The sequence below is a fragment of the Manis javanica genome, chromosome 11 (assembly GCF_040802235.1).
Source record: "Manis javanica isolate MJ-LG chromosome 11, MJ_LKY, whole genome shotgun sequence".
In the NCBI taxonomy this organism is placed as follows: Eukaryota; Metazoa; Chordata; class Mammalia; order Pholidota; family Manidae; genus Manis; species Manis javanica.
In genome coordinates this window covers 63135712-63158597 of record NC_133166.1, presented here as the reverse complement: position 1 = coordinate 63158597, position 22886 = coordinate 63135712, and the positions used below count along the sequence as shown (strand labels likewise).

At 38.3% G+C, this 22886-nt stretch overlaps 1 protein-coding gene across 2 annotated transcripts in view; it reads right to left on the bottom strand.

The window, feature by feature from the left end:
• HSD17B12 (hydroxysteroid 17-beta dehydrogenase 12) overlaps positions 1–22886 on the bottom strand; it is a 214515-nt gene that overhangs the window by 7972 nt on the left and 183657 nt on the right. For both annotated transcript variants that reach the window (XM_073216436.1, XM_017669711.3), the window contains 3 exons: positions 21985–22019; positions 8808–8889; positions 7174–7239 (listed from right to left, as the gene is read on the bottom strand). In XM_073216436.1, coding sequence (XP_073072537.1) covers positions 7174–7239; positions 8808–8889; positions 21985–22019 — 183 coding nt within the window. The remainder of the gene's footprint in view (positions 1–7173; positions 7240–8807; positions 8890–21984; positions 22020–22886) is intronic.

Genomic DNA, 22886 nt, shown 5'->3' with positions numbered 1-22886 from the left:
ACTAAAGTCAGTGGGATTTCCCAGCAGACTGAATTTGGAGTATGAGAGAAAGAGGTAGTGGGGTAAAGGAGAGAAAATAATCAGTTTTGAAATCAGACGGACTTGGATTCAAATTCCAGCTTGACCACATTATTGTTGTCTGGTCCTGGGCAAAATACTGAACTTTGGTTTCTTCCTCTGTAATGAAGAGATCCAGGCTCTTCCTTATTGTACTCTTATGAGAATTTACATAAAATACTATCAGTTAAGGAGTGTGTGAGTTGAACTTTGGTATATACTAGTAATTATTTTCTAGTATTTGTATTTTTTCAGCATGGATTTGTAAAGAAATACTTGACTGAGGTTAAAAAGGGTATGGGAGTTTCCTTTTCTTCAGGGAGCATGTATTGAGCTAAACACATGGATATCTGAGTCCCTTCTGGACAGATTACCTCTTAAGTCTTAAACTTAGTATCTTGTAAGTTCTTGTAGTGAGTGTAACACTGTTGTAAAGGGCCAAGAAAAAAAGACATTACTAACAAACATGGGGATTCACCTGGTTGGAATGGATTTGAGTCCAGTTATCCCAACAGGACTGATTTTACTATTTCAAGCCATTTCTCAAAGTCAGCACAGTTGACCCAACATGAACATTTCCTATGAGAATCTTTACACTGTTTTACAGTTTTCTATTTAGACTCTATTTGCACTAACAACACACTCCATTGTCTTCTTCCATTGCCACCGACAATTAACAAGAAGAATGGGTGAAGAATTATGTTTTCAATCCCAACAGTCATTTCTTAATATTTAGCTTTCTTGCTCTTTGAAGCCCAACAGATCTATAAAATTACTCTAAGCTATAAAAAAATAAACAAAATATAAAAGGAGTATCTTCTTTGAATAAAAAAAGCTTGAATTTTTTCTACCTCATCTCCATTTGTGCTATAGCTTTTCTATATTTATTTTGATTAAAAACTACATTTTTACCAAAATTAACAAAACCACCAACTCATATCACCGAAGAGCATAGGAAGGTGGGTAACTGAGAATGAGGCCCAGAGAATTTCTCCATTATAAGTTCACATTTAAATGGAGTATTCTTGTGTGATCTCGTGCTGAGAATGAGAAAGCCCACTTCTTTTTCAAGCCAACTGAACCCTAATACCACTGTCTCTGGGTCTAGGTGGGCTGCACCTGCACCCTCATCTTCCTTTTGGTAAAGAGTCAGGTAAACTGTATCTTATGGGATGGTTTCAGTTAGCAAATGATTTCCCTCTTGATACCATTTCCAAAAGGCCTGGCTTCCCAGGCTCTAAGGAAGAAAACCATCCAGCACAGAGCAGCTCCTCGGTGAGAAACAGGAAGGCACTGCAGAAGGCACACAGACTTTGGAGTGACCCACGCACAGGCTACAAATCCTGGCCAGTGAATTCCCTGTTTGCCGCCTTCTTGAACACATCACCTTCTTGTAGTTTCTTCATAGCACTTATCATTGTATAATCTCATTCATGTATTTGTTTATGTGTTTATTGTCTGTCTCTTTTCTACTAAATGTAAATTCTACCACAGTGGGGACTCCATCTATCTTTTTTATCACTGTATCTCCACTTGCCAGACTATTCGGTACCCTCTAAATATTTCTTGAAGAAATGTGGATCATGATATAAACCTCTAGTTTTGGACTTACTATCCCTTGGGGTTGCATTGTGTTTAAATATCTGTCTTCTCTTTCTGTGTGTGCCCTGAGGACAGGGACTGGGTCTTACTTTTGTTTGTGCTCTGCCTAGCTAAGGACCTGGCAAACAGCAGGCACCCACTGTCTGAAAAACTGAACTAACCTTAGACAAGTTGCCCAACTCCTGTTGATTTCATAGTTTCCTACTGTGAAATAGCAGTAGGTTAACATCTCTTTCAATTAAGGTCACAAAATAGGTGAAACATGGGGCATACTGTAAATATTCAATAAATGCATGTTTCTTTCCTCTCTTCTTCCCACTTGTATATCATTTCACAGTTTCCAGTGTTTTTATATATGCCACATCATTTGTCCCCAAAGGCTCAAAGTAATGAAGCAGCTTTCTGTAGATCAGAAGACCACTGAGTGGTGACATCAGACCTAAACCCTTGGTCTGCTGACTCCAAGCTCAGCATCCTTCCCTCATTGCCCGTAAGCACACCTGTGATAAATGTGGTCTGGCCCCGATGAAGGAAGCTCTAATCTCTTGCTTTGAAATGACCAAATATCCAGGAGGGCTTCATGAATTCTTCAGCAAAAAAACTTCAAAAGGCAGGTTTGTGAAGAATTATCATAACTTATGGGATATATAATGTGTATATTCTTATTCTTTGGGAATACACACTGAACTATTTACAGGTAAAGAACCATGATGTGGGCAACTTTCTTTTCAATGACAAAACAATAAAATATTTTTAAAAAGTAAAATGTTCAACAACAAGTGAAACTTGGTAAAGGATACTGGGGTGTTCTTTGTACTTTTCTTATTCTTATAATTTCTGTTGATTTGAAATTATTCCAAAATAAAAAGTTTTTTAAAAATAAGAAGCCTTGTGAACGTTTTACAGAATAAGAATTCAAGAAGCATGGTTTTAGGATGTCATCTTAGCCTTAGCTATTTCTTACATGCTCAGCATTAAGGCCTACTTGGTACAGAGCACACAGAAGGAGCTGGTACTGGGGCACACCAACTAGCCAGTCAGAGTACTTATGACTTTGCCCTTTGAGAAAGTTAAACATAATTTTTACTGCTCCAATTATAGGGCAATAATGAAAACAAACAGTCCTTACCCACAGAGCACACTTTTGATAATGTTTACTCAGTAATGAATTTCTCATCCTAATTTACCTCCAGGGCATTTGTATCACATGTCACTACTGTTTATTAGCATTTCCAGGAAATGCTTAGATAATAGCAAATCTGAAATCATGAAGGAAATTGTAAATGCTCTTACAAAATTACAGGAAAGAAGTCAAGGGAAAGACAGGGAGAGAGAAAGCAAAGGAAAAAATATTAATAAAGAATTAATACAAAACAACCTAGGATTTGAAAAACACGGTCTCTTCCCCTCCCAGAAGAGTAATCTGGTACACATTCACACAGGGGTAGATCTAAAAGGAGAGCTTTCCTTCCAAAGATTAAAAGAAACTAAAACTGGGCAACATAGCATTGACCCTGAAAGCCCTCCAGATACAGAGGATGAAAATTCAAGGCCAGGGGCATATGGAAGCAACAAAAGAAACCCCAAAAGCCTTCAGAATGGATGCCTGTGTGCCATAAAGCACGGCCTCACATGCCTGAGTCCTCTGTGATGTCAAGCAAAAAGCAGGTCTCTAGTGTGTGATGAACGACACACATGCCATTAGCAACACAAAGACAAACCAGAGAAAAGCCCAGTTCTCAAGAACACATTAAAGTGGGAGAGGGCACAGGGCCAGAGAATATCAGGCAGAGGAAAGAGAGCAGAGAGAGAGGTGTAACCAAATGTGCGCAAGTGGCTGAGAGGTTTCCCAGGGCAGGTGAAGTGTGGCCTGAGCTTTGGAAGATGGACAGTGCCCATAGGCTCAGGTTTGAATGGAGCAGGGAGGGGACCTGGAGAGGAGCTGGGGAAAGTGCATGCCAGCAGCAGAGCCAGTCACGGCAGAGAGCAGAGCACAGACTAGATACCACAGTGCCCAATCTGGCTGGAACACGGTGGGATGAGGGAGTAGTACAAGAGGCAAAGACCTTGCAGAGTATGAACTCAATCCTGAGTATTACAGGCCTCTACTGGAGGACAGCACCATTATCTGACTTGTATTTAACACAATCACCCAGGAAACGGTATGTGGGATGAAGTGGAAGGGGAATCAGCTGATAAATACTCCTAGTCCAAAAAATGTGTACACATAAAACACCACCAAAGACAAACCAGTAATTGTGAACTCTGAATTTCATCCAAAACAATTTTTTCTCCTTTTGGTCAGAATTGTATTCTACTTCAGCATTCTGATGTTCATACAGAAATAACAACTATAGTTTCCCTCACAATCATTTCAGTTTTAATTTTTCAACAAATTCATACGAAGTTTAAACCTTGGATGAACTCACATGAAGGAAGACAATGATCAATGGAATTACATAATTTGTAATTCATTATTAGGGAAAAAGAAAAGTTTACTTCGTAAAATATTTCAGAAAACACATGCTAATGTGTTTTGGTAGCAGTTTCTTCAGATTAATGGCAGAGAATAAATATGGAGAAAAGATCTTGAAGGAAAACAAGCTGTGGTAATGAAAGAGGAGATAGACTTGTCAATTCATTGCATTTTCGAAATCGCTCATCTGTGCTCAGAAGCCTGACACTCCCCCTCTTGTCGTCGAGATGCTTGCAGCTTCTGGTCACCCTGCCTATAGGTCACCTACCAACGGACCTGTAAGATTCGTGCTGAGTCTCAGTGGGTATTTAAAAATTATTGAATAGCTTGATGGTAATAGATTTAGAATAAGAAAATGGCATAACATTGTGTGGCCTGTGACATTTACCCCCTATGAATAATTTATTGGCTTCCTTATTACCAAAATACAACACATTCTACCTAGCAACTTTGAGCTACTAGTACTGAAATGACTGGTGTCAAAGTTCAGAGGGAGTGTGGTAGTTCAGTATAGAATTCAGGGTTCTCAAAAACCCTGTCCTCCCTAGTGACATCTGAGGATTCCTTGGACAAGACCCCAGGTGGGGGGATTCAGAAGAAGCAGGCTTTAAGAAGTCCCCAGGAGATGAGGAAACATTCACGCTAGCCTTCCTCTAAGTACCACTTCCTCTCACTGTGGTTGATTTAGCTCCAGTATCTGCTTGGAGAATGGAAAGGGTTCAGAAGCTAGATCTAGGTAACACTTAGGGCCATTTTAACTATCTAAAGACATACGGGAGGAAATGTAACTACGCAGCCAAGCACCTTCTGGTTCCATAACTGCCAAAGCATAGATGGATCAGTAAGTGTTCAATGCTGTTCTAAAAGCCTGGAACAAACAGCCCAGTGGTTAAGAACAAAGGCTTTGGTGCCAAACAGACTCAGACTGAGACCAGGTTCTATATAGGCAACTGGCTTAACCTCTCTAAACCCCAATTTCCATTAATTTAAAGAAGATAATGAGTGTACTACACCATCTTGCGGAATCATTATGAGATGCAAGGAAATAAATGGATACATATGAAGTGATTGGCACTGTGCCTGAAAAGCATCCACTCAAATACTAGGTATGATGATGATGATGATGGTAATTGACCATCTGGGGCTGCAGGTTGCAAAAAGCAAAATACTAGGATCACAAAAATGAAAGCATAATGAACAATGGGTCTGTGAGGAGGTGGGCGCAGGTTGTGGGCAGAAGAAGGAAAGGGGTAAGAATTGCAGCTTTTCCCAAGATATTTTTAAAAAGATGCCTAAGCATGGAAATACTGTGAGCCATTATTTCTTTGTGTTGAACAATAGCTGATTCGAGATAGATACTCATAAAAACACCTATATTTGCTTCCTCTCGTATTTTGTATTGTATTTTCACAGCATTGTATCTGTTAGCTACATAACAAAATCAAAGTTCTCTGTAAAATGGATAGTATAAGAGCTAAAACTATAAAACTCTTGAAAGAAAACACAGGGGAAGTGCTTTGTGACATTAAATTTGTCAAAGATTTCTTGCATATGACACCAAAAGTGCAGACAAGAGAAAATAGATAAATTGAACTATATCAAAATTAAAAACTTCTGTGCATCCAAGGACACTATCCTAGAGTGAAAAGGTGATATAGAGTGGGAGAAAATATTTGCAAGTCATATATCTACTAAAGAGTTCATATACAGAATATATAAAGTACTTTTACAATTCAACAATGAAAAGCAAACAACTCAATTAAAAAATGGGCAAAGGACTTGGGTGGAAACATAAATAAGGGCAGCTACAATGGAAAACAGTATCTTCCCTTTAAAAAAATACATAGAATGTTTTTCCTCTGAGAAAAAATATATAGAATTACCGTACGATTCAGCAATCCCACTTCTGGGTACAGATCAAAAGGAATTGAAAACAGGGTCTCAAAACGATAGGTGTACATCCACATTCACAGAAGCATTATCCATACCAGCCAAGAGTTGGAAGTAACCCAATGTCCATCAATAGATGAATGGATAAACATATGTGCATTATTATAAACACAATTATAATGTATATAATAAAACACATAATACTACATATAATGTGTATTATAAACAAATAATATAATGGGATTGTATTCAACCTTTAAAAGGAAGGAGATGCTGTCACATGCTACAATACACATGGGCCTTAAAGACATTTTGCTAAATGAAATACATCACTCACAAAGAGACAAACACTGTGTGAGTCCACTCACATGAGGAGTCATCAAACTGAGAAACAGAGAACAGATGGTGGTTGTCAGGGGCTGAGGATGGGGGGAAGATCTTTGAGGAACTTAACTGTGTTAAATGGATACAGTTTCGGTTTTGGGGATGAACTTTGGGGAAGATCTTTGAGGAATTTAACTATGTTTAATGGACACAGTTTCAGTTTTGGGGATGAACAAAGTTCTGGAGATGGATGGTGGTGACGGCTGCACAACAATGCAATGTGAATGTATTTAATGCCATTCAACTGGACACTTGAAAATTATTTAAATGGTGTTTTCTATTACAGTATTTTATCACAATTTACAAAGACATTAAAAATCATCCTGATACACTATCATCCTAGAGTATGCAATCATCCCTGCTCTAGTAAACATTAGCTTTCCTCAGCTCTCTACCCTCTCTTGTGGTTATTATACAGTGGCTTTGAAACAGAGTCATGGCACATCTTACATTTCTGGCAGCTGAGAGATATGGACATATATTGCTCTCAAAACCGTTAAGAACTTAAAATAATTATGCTCCAACTGTTTATGCTGCATGTAGTTCTACCTGAGGTATCTGTACTTGAAAATTCTAGGGAATCATTTTTTCAAATCTAGACTGAAGTGCATAAAGGGAAAAGAAACTATGTCTTTAATGATGTGCTAACGCCACATTCACCTACTTGGGAATGTGATTTTCTTTCGTTGCCAAGACAGCAACAGTTGCTGTGGAAACCACACCAAAAAAATGGGGGATACTTAACTGAAACAAACTCTACTCACCTGCACAAAGATGCCCTTGCTCTTATATTCTTCATGGAGGCACTGAGAGAAGAAATCTACAAAAGCCTGGGAGGGGGTGCGTGTGAGAAGAAAGCACACATATTACATCAATCTGCCTGATTTGTAGCCATGGAAACAAAAATAATAAACTAATCGTTTAACACTACAGCTTCTAATCATTCTTTTAATTTCAAATGCAGAAGAGATCATTAAAAACAAAACTCAAGTTATTTTTAGCTGCCACTAAATTATGCTCTTACCAAATATAATATCCAGATCAAATTTTGATCTAACTGGAAAAGGTTCTTTTTACCTTCACTTTTTTCAGAAGATTATTTTCCAAGAAGAAATGTTTTATTATATAACAAAGGATGTGTTCCTCCTCCCCACTTGCCATTCAAACAGAAATACAATATGAATTCTGTTCAATTCTGTTCTATGGGATGTTGTTGTCAGTAAAAAAACAAAAAGAGCAAGCATCCTCTTGGTCCTTTGTTTTGGGCTGGCAAGATCCAAGAAGTGTAGAGATGAACATGATAGCCCATCTTCTTCTGATAGTACAACTTTAAATTTATCTGTTAAATATAATGTACCACTTTTCAAATGTGGGCTCAACCTCAGGCTTGCAACACAAAATGTCAATAATGACTCCACTAGGGTCCCAATTACCATCTTGTGTCTGTGGAATGAAACAGGTTTGAGAAGTTGGAGTTCACCAATCACTTCAAGAAACATGGTGTTCAGTTTAAATATGCCTACTGTAGGTTTCAATGATACCGAAAACAAGTAGATTTGCAGAATTGGAGATGGTGCCAAGCTTTCTTAGTCACCATTTACTCTTTTCCAGGAGACAAAGAGCCACGTGAGAAAGAAGACAATTGTTTTGACGTATTCCAAGTTCTAATTGTGTATTATGTTTTATTCACTTTATTTCAGCATTTCAATGGTCATTGTCATTTCAGAGATGTACCCTATGCCTCAGCAATGTATATGAGGTTGATGCCACTGACCTATAGGAAGTAGGAAATGCATTCTAAATTATTTCTCTAGTGGTAATATGAAGAGGGGAATGGTGATGTTGTATAAAATTCTATCTTACTGAGAGCTCTGCCTCACCCCAGAAGTGACAATAAATATCTGTGAATTCTCAACAATGTGGCAAAACACCCACACTTCACCCAGCCTATTTTGTGTCTACCATGTGTATTTATGTGCTGGCTGGCTGCTATCCTCCTACTTAGCTCTGCACCTGGAATTTATGCTGTAGGCAGCCGACTCATTCATGGATCAAATCCCTAGTCTTAGACATTAACATGGTCTGAGCAACTGAGCCAACTGGCCTGGACCAGCTTTCTATGGAAAGTACAGATATCAATTTTAAAATCAGTAAACTACCGGGAGAAAAAAAACCACCTATGGTCCACAGATCTTGGTGCCCCATTTGATAAGTTTACACCAATCAGTATGTCTACGGTTCTGGCTTCCCTGAAACAAATGTCAGGTGTTTTCCTTTTTTTCTCAGTCCATTTGAAAACTGCCAAGAAGAGAACTTCAAGAAAGTTCTATGCTCGTTTCTCAGACTGAAAATCATTCCTCATTTTCATTCTGACATGATTTCCTAAAACACTGTTCACCTTGGTTGCCGAGTACATGGTCATCAGTGGGACTGGATACATGCCACTGGCAGAGGAGATGTTCAGAATCGCCCCTTTTGACCTAAAAAAGGAAAATATAAAATAAAAGAATGAAATCATATACACAACTTTTTGAAAATTATAGATTAAAATACAGAATTATTTGAAACAGCTGCTTTTCTAACACCTATGTTTCCTTGCCTTTCATCACCTTGTGATAAGCTTGGTCAGTGAATGAGGTATAACTCAATCAACTAAAAATAGCTCTTGTTAGCAATTAGCTTATTCCTCAGTTTCAGGAATCTGGGAGTGTGAATGGATCAGATCTAAAGTCTCATGATCTCTGGCCTCTCAGAGGTCTTCTCTGGCATATCACCAAGAATTCTCACCCTTAGAAACACTCTTATAATCCCTGTATGCTTTTATTTTGGCCTAGCATCACACACTACCCTGCTGTAGCATTTAATTATTGTATGTGTACAAAGATTTTTCTCCTTCAACAAAACCCTAAGCCTCTGGACATCACAGCCCTTGTCTTATACTTTTCCCCAGAACACCGTGCACAGCCCTGTGCGTGTTACCAGGCACTTAATAAAACCTTCTGGCAATAAGTGAATGGTTATGTCCTGACCTCCTACTTACTCTGGGTAGCAGATATTCAGACACTAAACAGTTGACTCTAAAATGATGTGACCTATAGTTCGTCCAACCATACTCTTTTGCCAAAAGGCAAAGCTCTGTAAATTTAGAGATGACTGAAAGTTAAAACTCAGAAAGTTACTAGGAATTACTAATACCACAAATAAATGAAAATTAGTTGGAGAAAAGCAATGCGGTAAATATACTAGCTGTTAGCAAGCACATATGGGTTGGGTAAAGTGCGGAATTAGGGTCATTCAAATGTGGACTTAACCTCAGGCTTGAAATGCACAGTATCAATAATGACTCTACTAAGGTCCCAATTAGTAATCATCTGTGTCTCTAGAGCTGAACAGGAGTGGAATTTTAGGAATCCTAGACAGAATTAACAACCAACTCTTCCCCCTCAAATCCATTCTTCAGGGGATGGGGAGGGGGTACTGGGTGGGTCCCCTTCATCAGCTATGAAACCTGACCCCTCGCCACCCTCTTCCCACACCCTCCAGGATAGTTGCCTTTCCTTGGACTCAGTTTCTCATTATTTGTCATCTGAATTTACTTCCCCAAGGCCTATTTCTTCAGTATTTAAAAAACAAAACAAAACTATACAGTCCCCTTTAATGCAAAAAATAAAAGAAACATGACTGAAGGGCATCTAAGTTATTTTAGACAAAAATCCAAAAAGAAATCTTTCCCAAAGGTCACCCAGTCCATCTGCCAGGCTCTAAGCAAGGTGCCACTTCAACCATCAAATGGAAGTCTGGACCCTGAGCTCAGTGTGTCACTGGAAACAAGTTGTTGTTTTTTGTTTGTTTGTTTTGTTTTTAACTGAAGTCCTTGTTAGTAATATGCACTTTTCTAAGCAGTAACCCATCAACATTTTGGTCAAGGAAATCAAATAACAAATTTAAAAAAGTTCTTTATTAGGGTTTTGAAGAAAATTGGAAGTATTTAGTCAGTGTATTAATTACATCATTCTTGTATTTTTTGCTTGTCTCTCCCAGATACAGAAAAGCCTTTTCTTTTTCAATTTTAAGGTAAGAGAGTAAGAGTGTCTATCAGGAGTCAGAACCCAACCACTCTAGGATAAAAACTGCTGAAATAGCATGACTTTTTGTCATTTCATGTTCTCTATACTTGTGAAAAATTCCTTTCACCAAAATGTACTAAAAAGCACTTTTGTTATTGGAGAGTTTCAAAACAGTATTAATTTGATGTTTAAAATATTTCCATCTTTTTAGGATGTTGGAAATGTTCTGAAATTACATTGTGGTGATGGTTGCAGCTTTGTGAATATACCAGGCACTATCAAATTGTACACTTTAAATGGGTGGATTTTTATGGTATGTTTGAGAAATCTGTTAAAAAAAGAGAGGAAGAGAAATACAGTTATATCAGACCGTGTCACCTTTAAGCTCAGAGCAGATCCCAATCCAGTGGAAGCTAAGGGAGTGATTGTACCTTACGTAGCGCAATACACTTTCTGAGAAGTAACCCCAAATCCTGACAACTAGGACCCCCTTCCCAAACCCCAAGCATCATTGTAGGTTTAGGCGGTTTTACTTTAACCTTTTCTCATACAACCAGAAGCAGCCAGCCTGAAGTGGCTGGAGACGATGAGGTTCGCCAAAGCTCGGGCCTGTTGCTACAGGTTTTATCAGCTGGATGATGCGCTCCATTATGTCACACTGGCTGGGGTGGCTGTGGGTGCCTTTGAACAAAAATCTTAGATTTTTTTGTTTCATTCCTCACAAATGAAAACAACTTAAAAGAGTTTAATGTTATCAAGTACATTTTAAAAATTAAACTATGACCTCAACAAAACAGACTTAAAATGTCACTCACCACAGCAATAATTTCAATACAGGAAAATCCACATAAAGATAATAAATACTTCTTTCCTGGTTTCCAAAATAATAGACCAATAGTCAAATATTTCACAACTATGCAGGTATGTTCCTTTACCTGCTTATTCCTTGAGACAACTAAGATTTTTGTTCTCAAACATTCTACCTTATTAAACTTTCTAGAAAGTAGAGTCTGAATTAGAGAAAAGTCAGAATTTGAGAGTACTTGATTCAAAACACAATATGTGCATTCTAAAATACATTAAAACAAGCCCAAGGCCAACAAAGTGTAAAGCAAGAATGCACTAGACCTAAGTAAATAAAAGGATAGCATTTATAATTGAACCAAAGATGACAGTAGAGAAAACACCCCTTTTACAAAAACTATGTGCTACCAAGAAGCACATGTACGTTTATGGAGCAAAAACCTTCCTTCCACACCCACACCCACACAACAGCACAAAATTCTCTCTCTCCAAAGATGATAATATTCAGCTTAGTTTTGTCTGCATCAAAATTAACACACTGGGCATAGCTGTCTTAATCCTTGTACTGTATACAGCACCTATTCTTTATGGAGAGCTGGGGATGAACATCTGGACTGTGAGGCACAAAGGACTCATCTTTAAAATCAACTACTTTGTCTAGCTCTAATTCTCCATCTAAGCAGTTTTAGTGACGTCAAACCAGTTTCCATGGCACAGCCAGACTCATGACAACCGTTATATCAAGCAGGACAAAATGGGCTGCGCTTAATTGTACACAAAAGCAAACATAAAACTAAACCCTAGTTAATCTCTCATTTTCTGGGGTCCTGGGGAACACTTCTAAGATTGGAAGGTATATTAAGAATATTTGCTGAAGTTCCATAATGAAGACTCATGTTGCTCATACTTCAGCACATTTCCAGTTTGGTATGACAAATATCCAAGTAAACAAGCCAAGTATTATTTTCTGTGATGCAGCATTCTCAATTCATCACACTGCTTACTTGCTAACAGCCACACAACAGTGTCTCAGTAGTGCAAATATTGAGGATCTACTAGAACTAAAATACTGAAAGAACAAAGCAGAAAACACCACTGCTGATAAGGAAGTAACCTTTTCATACAAACATACTCTTGAATTACTTGCCTTCTTACAAGCCAAATATTAAACTCACCCAACTCTGTAAAATTTAGTAGCTTGCATTTTGAGCTTCCTGTAGCCATGCTCTCCAGCAGAATTCCCTTAGACCCATGAAATTCCCAATCATAACACTTTCCTTAATTATCACCTAAATAAAAAAATTGCCAAGCCTTTATTATGCTATAAATGCCTCACTATACCATCAGACTGTTGCAGTATCCTTGTCCACAGCACTATAAAAATATCGAATAGAGGAAGTGATTGTTCTCTGAATTAAGTCACTGAATTCTTCTTCCCTAGGGAACCTCATCACAGCCCCACACTGCAGGCGAGGAGAGAGATGGGGAGGTGTAAACATGGCCACAAAACACTGAGACATATCCAGTCCTTATGTGGGCTGTGTACTGAGCTTAATCGCAGATAGGGGAGACTGTGCAAAAGGCTACATCACAATTCTTCATAGTTCCAGTTCTTATCAGGAGTGCAAAAGGGTGCTCTTGGAGGGCTGTTACAGAGTGTGTTTTTGTTTGTTTTTAAAGCTTAAACATAATACTGAAATAGGTACAGATAATTCTCTAGCAAACTCTCAAGAAGAGTGAAAAATATAAATACAGAGTTCTACGCCAGGAAAGAATCCTGGAGATGGAGGGTCAGGTACATAATTAGAACCAGCAATCCAAATACATCATACAGATATTGCTTTGTTGAAGGAAGTTTGCAAACATTTACCACATGAAAGAGAATTACCTGCCCTAAAACACCATAATATGTCATAATTCCACCTTAAGCAATATAGTATGAAAAAGGCTATTTTTAGCTTTTCCATTGTTGTTATGGCAACCACCTCCTGGCTCCAGCTGTACACAATGTTTGTGATTCCAGGGAAGTGGAAAGAGCAAGCTTCTGCTATAATACAATTATGCACTTTCTACTTCTAAGGTAATAATACCTTAGTTTGATTACAGACACTTATTTAGTGATAGTCAGCTATCCCCAGGTTATAGTTCTAGAGGGTTTGGAAAATCTCATATATCAGAGGTGGAATTAGTGAAAGGAGAAAAAAAACTAACAACAAAGGATCTTTATAAAGGACTCTGCTGATACTCAGTGGAGATATAAATCCTATGGAAACTACATCCATAGCAAATATACCATTTGGATGGTATAAAGGGCAGGCTATAAGAAAATCACTTATAGTGTAAGAGTAAGAAGGCTTTCAGGTGACCTGTTAACTTAGAGTTTCTCTCCCCTCTGGCCTCCTATGCAGTTAGGTGTAGCCTTTGACTTGAGTTCTGGGCAATGGAATATGGGCAGGAATGATGTGTACCACTTCCAGGCCTCGTCCATGAAATCTCCCATAAAATCATCCTCTCTTCCCTCATCTGCGGGCAGGATGGATGCAGAGGAATCACTGAAAAGCTACAAGGCCAAAAGGAAGAAGAGTGGAGCCCTTAGATGACAGGGCAGAACAGAGCCCTGACTACTGATTGATTTGAACAAAATCAATCTTTACAGTGATAAGCCACTGAGATTCTGGAGTGCTCTGGTTATAGCAGCTAGCCTACCCTGAGTACAACAACTAGTAACTCCTTTAATTCAAGTGGACATGTTCCTTCTAACTGAAAGTACTAATTAATAAAGACACTTCTATTTCTTACTAGTTCTTAGCAAGTTCCATAATGACCCCAATGGGGTCAATTTCAGTCTACAGCCTATGATGGCTTTCCACCAGATCATTTCTTAACCTTCATCTTTTGCAAACTCCATGATAAACTTTACTCAGTGAATGCTTGCTGAATGGATGCATCCTCCTCTGCATTCTTTCTCTTTATCTAATGCTCCAGAAGCTCCAGTGTAACTGTGATCATGACTACTAAGTCTATAGCACTAGGAGTAAAATTCCTAGCACTGTATGTTTGTACTATTAATTAATTATAAAGCTTTATAGCACTTACTCTCTTTGGGCCTCACTTTTAATCTATCAAATGAGGAAGGTTGGTTTCAATTAATTTAAGTTCTAAAATCCTATGACTGTGAACTAAGTACTTTATGATCTGTAAAATTCCATAATCCTTATCTCTTTTGATAAGGCTTTTACCAACACACTTAAAAACTCCTTTCATAAAACCTCTGTGGTTCATGAGTATTTCTTTTTTAATGTATGCACCTACTGTGCTGAATTAATATCACATCACTTGCAGATGTCAAAACTAGGATTAAGATGATGAAAATGGATTCCTCATAGTCAGTGATTCTGTAACATCCCACTAAGTTGACAGATAGTAAGGGAGGTGAGGATTTAATAATATGGGTAACTGTTGAACCACTGTGTTGTATATTTGAAACCGACATAAGATTGTATATCAGTGGGAGGATTAAAGATGGTGGCGTGAGAGATGAGACACAGGCTTCCTCCTAAAACCACACATAATACGAAAATATAATTTATACAACTAATCCTGAGAAAGCAACAGGAAAGAGGACTGCGCAAGACTGCATACACCTGGAAAAAACAGCAGACCTCATGGAACAGGGTAATGTACTAAAGCTGCGGCCCGATGGGACCCAAGCCCTTCCCCCACCCCAGCTCAACCGGCGGGAGGAAGAGATACTGAGCAGGGAGGGAGTGGAGGCCTGGGACTGCTGAATACCTAACTCTGGAGATCTGCTCTGGGAGCACAAACCTACCTTTCATGGTGCTTTCATGATACTCTTGTGATTATGGGGTTGGAAAGCTAATACAGGCAGAATTCCTAGAGAGAATGAGATTCCAGCCGCCTTTGGAAAGCAGGGATCCATATCCAGGTGCTCTGAGACAAAAGCCTATACCTGTGTGCTCAGCCCACTGGTTCAGGCAGTGGAGACAGGCACAGCAGCCGGGAAGCAGGAAACAGTTCTTTCCTCCCCCCAGGCACCAATCCCACTTCCCTGTGACCCCCGACATTGCTTCAGGGGCTGAGCAGCTCCAGAGAGTAGAGCTTCTGGACACTAGAAGGCGCCATATACAAATATGAAATGCCAAAGGAACCGGGTCCAGAGTAAAATTATTAATAGAACTCCCAAGAAAGATTTAAATGACATGGACCTTATGACTTTTCCTGAAAGGGAGTTCAAAATAAAAATCATTAACATGCTAATGGAGGTATGGAAAGATATTCAAGAACTCAGGAATGAATTTCGGTTGGAGATCTAATCATTGAAGAGCACAATGGAGGGTATTAAAAGAACATTGGATATGGCAGAGGAGACGATAAATGAAATAGAAACTAGAGAAGAGGAATACAAAAAGATGAGGCACATCAAGAAAAAAGGATCTCCAAAAATGAAAGAATATTGAGAGAACTGTGTGACCAACCCAAGCGGAACAATATTCGCATTATAGGGATACCAGAAGAAGAAGAAGAGAGAGAGAAAGGGATAGAAAGTGTCTTTGAGGAGGTAATTGCTGAAAACTTCTCCAATCTGGGGAAGGAGATAGTCTCTCAGGCAATGGAGATCCACAGATCTCCCAACACAAGGGACCAAGGAAGACAAGACCAAGAAATATAGTAATAAAAATGGCAAAGATCAAGGATAAGGACAGACTATTAAAAGCAGCCAGAGAGACATCTTGCTGCACTGATGGACAGTGACTGCATTGGGGTATAGGTGCGAACTTGATAATATGGGTAAATGTAGTAACTACATTGTTTTTTCATGTGAAACCTTCATAAGAGTGTACAACATCAATCATACCTTAATAAAAAATTTAAAAAAACAAAAAACAAAAAACCAGCCAGAGAGAGAAATGAGATCACATAAAAAGGAAAGCCCATCAGGCCATCATCAAACTTCTCAGCAGAAATCTTACAGCCTTACAGGCCAAAAGGGAGTGGCATGATGTATTTAATGCAATGAAGCAGAAGGGCCTGGAACTGAGATTACTTTATCCGGCAAGACTATCATTTAAATTTGAAGGAGAGATTAAACAATTTCCAGATAAGCAAAAGCTGAGAGAATTTACCTCCCACAAACCATCTCTACAGTCTGTTTTGGAGGGGCTGCTATAGATGGAAGTGTTCCTAAGGTTTAATAGCTGTCACCAGAGGTAACAAAACCACAGTAAAGAAAGTAGAACAGCTAATTACTAAGCAAATGCAAAATTAAATTAACTGTCCCCAAAGTCAATCAAGGGATAGACAAAGAGTACAGAATATAAAACCTAATATATAAAGAATGGAGGAGGAAGAAAAAGGAAGAGAAAAAGAAAAAAACACTTGAAATAGCATATTAAGTGAGGTAAGTTAGACTCTTAGATAGTAAGAAAGTTAACCTTGAACCTTTGGTAACCAACAATCTAAAGCCTGCAATGGCAGTAAGTACATACTATCGATAATCACCCTAAATGTAAATGGACTGAATGCACCAATCAAAGGACAGAGTCACTGAGTGGATAAAAAAACAACACCCATCTATATGCTGCCTCCAAGAGACTCACTTTAAACCCAAAGACATACACAGACTAAAAGTGAAGGGATGGAAAAAGATATTTCATGCAACTAATAGAGAGAAAAAAGCAGGTGTTGCAGTACTTGTATCAGACAAAATAGAGTTCAAAACAAAGAAAGTCACAAGAGACAAAGAAGGACATTACATAATGATAAAGGGGTCAATCCAACAAGAAGATATAAACATTATAAATATGTATGCTCCCAACACAGGGACACCTACATATATGAAACAAATACTAACCGAATTAAAAGGGGAAATAGAATGAAATGCATTCATTCTAGGAGACTTCAATACTCCACTCACTCTGAAGGACAGACCAACCAGACAGAAAGTAAGTAAGGAGACAGAGGCACTGAACAACACATTAGAACAGATGGACCTAACAAGCATCTACAACATCTACAGAACTTTACACCCAAAAGCAGCAGAATAACATTCTTCTTAAGTGCACATGGAACATTTTCAAGAATAGATCATATAGTAGGTCACAAAAAGAGCCTCAGTAAATTTAAAAAGATTGAAATTGTACCAACCAGTTTCTCAGACCACAAAGGTATGAAACTAGAAATAAATTACGCAAAGAAAATGAAAAATCCCACAAACACATGGAGGTTTCACAACATGCTCCTAAATAACCAATGGATCAATGACCCAATAAAAACAAAGATCAAGCAATATATGGAGACAAATGACAAAAATAATTCAACACTGCAAAATCTGTGGGATGCAGCGAAGGCTTTGCTAAGAGGAAAGTATATTGCAATACAGGCCTACCTCAGGAAAGAAGAACAATCCCATATAAGCAGTCTAAACTCACAATTAATGAAACTAGAAAAAGAAGAACAAATGAGGCCCAAAGTCAGTAGAAGGAGGGACATAATAAAGATTACACCAGAAATAAATAAAATCGAGATGAATAAAACAATAGAAAGAATCAATGAAAGCAAGAGCTGGTTCTTCGAGAAAATAAACAAAATAGATAAACCCCTAGCCAGATTTAAAGAAAAAAAGAGTCTACACACATAAACAGAATCAGAAACAAAAAAGGAAAAACCACAACAGACACCACAGAAATACAAAGAATTATTAGAGAATACTATGAAAAATTATATGCTAAAAACTGGATAAGCTAGAAGAAATGGACAACTGTCTAGAAAAATACAACCTTCCAAGGTTGACCCAGAAAGAGATATAAAATCTAAACACCCCAATTACCAGCAACGAAATTGAACTGGTAATCAAAAAAGTACCTAAGAACAAAACTCCTGGACCAGATAGCTTCACCGCTGAATTTAATCAAACATTTAGTGAAGACCTAATACCCATCTTCCTTAACGTTTTCCAAAGAGTAGAAGAAGAGATAATACTTCCAAACTCATTCTGTGAGGTCAGCATCACTCTAATATCAAAACCAGGAAAAGACAGCACAAAAAATGAAAATTACAGATCAATATCCCTGATGAACATAGATGCAAATATACTCAAAATATTAGCAAACCAAATTCAAAAATACATCAAAAAGATCATCCATCATGATCAAGTAGGATTTATTTCAGGGATGCAAGGATGGTACAACATTCGAAAATCCATCAACATCATCCACCACATCAACAAAGAGGAGGACAAAAAACCACACGATCATCTCCATAGATGCTGAAAAAGCATTTGACAAAATTCAACATCCATTCATGATAAAAACTGTCAACAAAATGGGTATAGAGGGCAAGTACCTCAACATAATAAAGGCCATATATGACAAACCCACAGCCAACATCATACTTAACAGTGAGAAGTTGAAAGCTTCTCCTTTAAGATTGGGAACAAGACAAGGATGCCCACTTTCCCCACTTCTATTCAACATAGTACTGTAGGTCCTAGCCATGGCAATCAGACAACATGAAGAAATAAAAGGCATCTAGATTGGCAAGGCAGAAGTTAAACTGTCCCTGTTCACAGATGACATGACATTGTACATAAAAAACCCTAAAGACTCCACTCCAAAACTATTAGATCTAATACCTGAATTCAGCAAAGTTGCAGGATACAAAATTAATACACAGAAATCTGTGGCATTCCTATACACTAACAATGAACTAGCAGAGAGAGAAATCGGGAAAACAATTCCATTCACAATTGCATCAGAAAGAATAAAATACCTAGGAATAAGCCTAACCAAGGAAGCGAAAGATCTATACCCTGAAAACTACAAGACACTCATGAGAGAAATTAAAGAAGATACCAACAAATGGAAACACATCCCATGTTCATGGATAGGAAGAATTAATATTGTCAAAATGGCCATCCTGCCTAAAGCAATTCCTATCAAAATACCAACAGCATTCTTCAGTAAACTAGAGAAAATCATTCTAAAATGCATATAGAACCACAAAAGACCTCAAATAGCCAAAGCAATTCTGAGAAGGAAGAATAAAGTTGGGGGCTTTATGCTCCCCAACTTCAAGCTCTACTACAAAGCCACAGTAATTAAGACAATTTGGTACTGGCACAAGAACAGACCCACAGACCAAATAGGACAGACTAGAGAGCCCAGATATAAACCCAACCATATGGTCAATTAATATATGATAAAGGAGCCATGGATATACAATGGGGAAATGACAGCCTCTTCAACAGCTGGTGTTGGCAAAACTGGACAGCTACATGCAAGAGAATTAAACTGGATTATTGTTTAACCCATACACAAAAGTAAACTCGAAGTGGATCAAAGACTTGAATCTAAGTCATGAAACCATAAAACTCTTAGAAGACAACATAGGCAAACATCTCCTGAATATAAGCATGAGCAACTTCTTCCTGAATGCATTTCCTAGAGCAAGGGAAACAAAAGCAAAAATGAACTCATCAAACTAAAAAGTTTCTGTACAGCAAAGGACACCATCAACAGAACAAAAAGTCATCCAACAGTATGGGAGAATATATTTGTAAATGACATATCCAACAAGGGGTTAACATCCAAAATATATAAAGAACTTACATACCTCAGCACCCAAAAAGCAAATAACCTGATTAAAAAATGGGCAGAGGATATGAAGAGACAGTTCTCCAAGGAAGAAATTTAGATGACCAACAGAACATGAAAAGATGGTCCATATCACTAATCATCAGGGAAATGCAAATTAAAACCACAATGACATATCACCTCACACCAGTAGGGATGGCCAGCATCAAAAAGACTAAGAACAACAAATGCTGGCAAGGATGTGGAGAAAGGGGAACTCTCCTACACTGCTGGTGGGAATGTAAGCTAGTTTAACCATTGTGGAAAGCAATAGGGAGGTTCCTCAAAAAACTAAAAATAGAAATACCATTTGACCCGGGAATCCCACTCCTTGGAATTTACCCAAAGAATACAACTTCTCAGATTCAAAAAGACATATGCACCCCTATGTTTATCACAGCACTTTTTATAATAGCCAAGATATGAAAGCAACCTAAGTGTCCATCAATAGACGAATGAATAATCAAGAGGTAGTACATACATTCAATGGAATACTATTCAGCCGTAAGAAAGAAACAAAACCTACCATTTGCAACAACATGGATGGAGCTGGAGGACATTATTCTCAGTGAAATTAGCCAGGTGAAGAAAGACAAATGCCAAATGATTTCCCTCATTTGTGGAGTATAACAATGAAGCAAAACTGAAGGAACAAAATAGCAGCAGACTCAGAGACTTCAAGAATGAACTAGTGGTTACCAAAGGAGAGGGGTGTGGGAGGGCGGGTGGGGAGGGAGGGATAAGGGGACTGAGGGGAATTATGTTTAGTACACATGGTGTGGGGGATCACGAGGAGAACAGTATATCACAGAGAAGGCACATAGTGGATCTGTGGCATCTTGCTGCAGCGATGGACAGTGACTGCATTGGGGTATGGGTGGGGACTTGATAATATGGGTAAATGTAGTAACCACATTGTTTTTTCATGTGAAACCTTCATAAGAGTGTATATCAATCATATCTTAACAAAAAATAAAAAAACAAAAAAAAAAAGATTGTATATCAGTGATACTCTAAACAAAGAAAAAAAAAACAAAATGGGTTTCCTAACCTCAGTTTCCTCATCTGTAATGGTGGGAGGCTATCAAAGTTAAACAAATGAAAATGTACAAAATGCTCACTATAACCCCTGACACATAAGATTCATTCAATAAAACTAGCTGTAATCCCTGCCTGAAGCTGGTCATAGAGGTTTTTTCACAGAAGTAGTCTGTGAAGGTGGGTCTGCCCTTTTCAAAGCAGTGATGCCTTCAGATCTCTTCCAAAGTCAAAGCTATTCTGCAGAGGAAGGATGCCTATGAAACCCTAAATTTAGCAAATGATCAAGCTAGCTTAAGATGCAAACCCAGCTCTTTTCAACAGGTTTTCTCTAAAGGTCTAGCCATCATTTAGGCTTTTGCAAGGGAGGAATGGGCTTAGTTACAATTTAGACTTCATGCTATTTCAAACGTAAGAACTCTACATAACACAACTTCCAACACTAACAAAGATGTCTAGCATATCCTAGTGGAACCCATTTCAAATGGGAACACAGATGTAGCTAGTGGACATAGTTGCTCAAAGAGTGGGTTTGACATCTTATAATTACTTTATAACATGCCTCAGACTCCTCATGTATCCATTCACCCAGTGAGAACTAAAAACCCAGAAGATGGGGTCATGCTTTGTGAAAGTCCACTGACTTTGGCTCTGAGATCTGAGAGCACACAGCTTTAAGAAGGTATTCCCGGGAATGTCCCAGAAACTCTATCCACCCCCTCAGCACAGCAGGCAATTGAGTTAGTGATGGTGACTCAGGCAGAGTTTTTAATCCTGATCTAAAGGAACCACCACAAAGCTGGAGAGGGAAATAATAAGGGAATCAGGTGGAAAAGGACTCCACCACCAGATGACTCATGCTCTACCGTGTGACTTGCCCTGCATATTATTCTGCTGCTAAGATATGCAGGATAGGTTGATTAGTCACTTTAATAAATTTTTCAAGGGCAGGATTCTCCCTATAAATAATCATAAGCTCTGTCTCTCTAGTGTTTGTGTAGAGCTTGTGACTCACCTTTCTACCATGCCAGGCAGCACCAACTGTGTCATCTGCAAGAGAAAAAGAAAACCTTCATGAGGGCTGAGGATGCAGGCAACAGACAGACAGTGAAGGGAACCCACCCACACAAAAAAAGAAGCAACCACAAAATCACTCACCACTTTCACAGGCGGCAGTTTATTTTATATACTCTATATAACTTGGCTGTGTCAAAACCACATACAAAGAAACCAGATGAAATTAACGGAGATAACACTGGGAAAAGTGTCAGTGAACTGGGCTAAAGTGAGTTGTCTGGAATGGAACACTGCCATAGAGATCCTCCAGTAATTGAGGATTTACGGTGAAATCCACATTTCCCAAAATAAACTCTCAGAAAAGGATATTTGTTATCATATCTGCCTACCAAGATTACTTAAGCTTTCTAATCTCAAGAGCCCAATCTTTTCCTATCACAAAAACCTTTAGAATAATGCCAATAAAGTGACATACTGGCAAATATTAAGTATATCTTAACTTTTCATTTCTCTTGCTGGCCTACCTGGTTGTGAGAGAAAGTTAAGGTTATCTACAATCTTCAGTAACCAACAATGAAAAAAAGACACCTGCATTTTTAAAAGACTTTGTAATTGTGGACTAAATAACACATAATGAGAGGCTACTTTTAAGCTGCATTTTAAGGTATGATCAAGAAAAGTTAAGACATCCACAGGCTTAGTCAAGGCCATGTTATGGTTAAGTATTGATGTTAGAACATGAATTTTTGACTCCTAGATTTCACTAATTCTCTAAAATCCAAATGCTGTTTTGTCACAGAAAGTTTGCTTGTATGCCAAAACTAGGTATCTTACGGTTTTATCTTGAATCATACTATGTGTTAGTTAAGATGGTACTCTGATGAGAAGGGAATTTTTCTT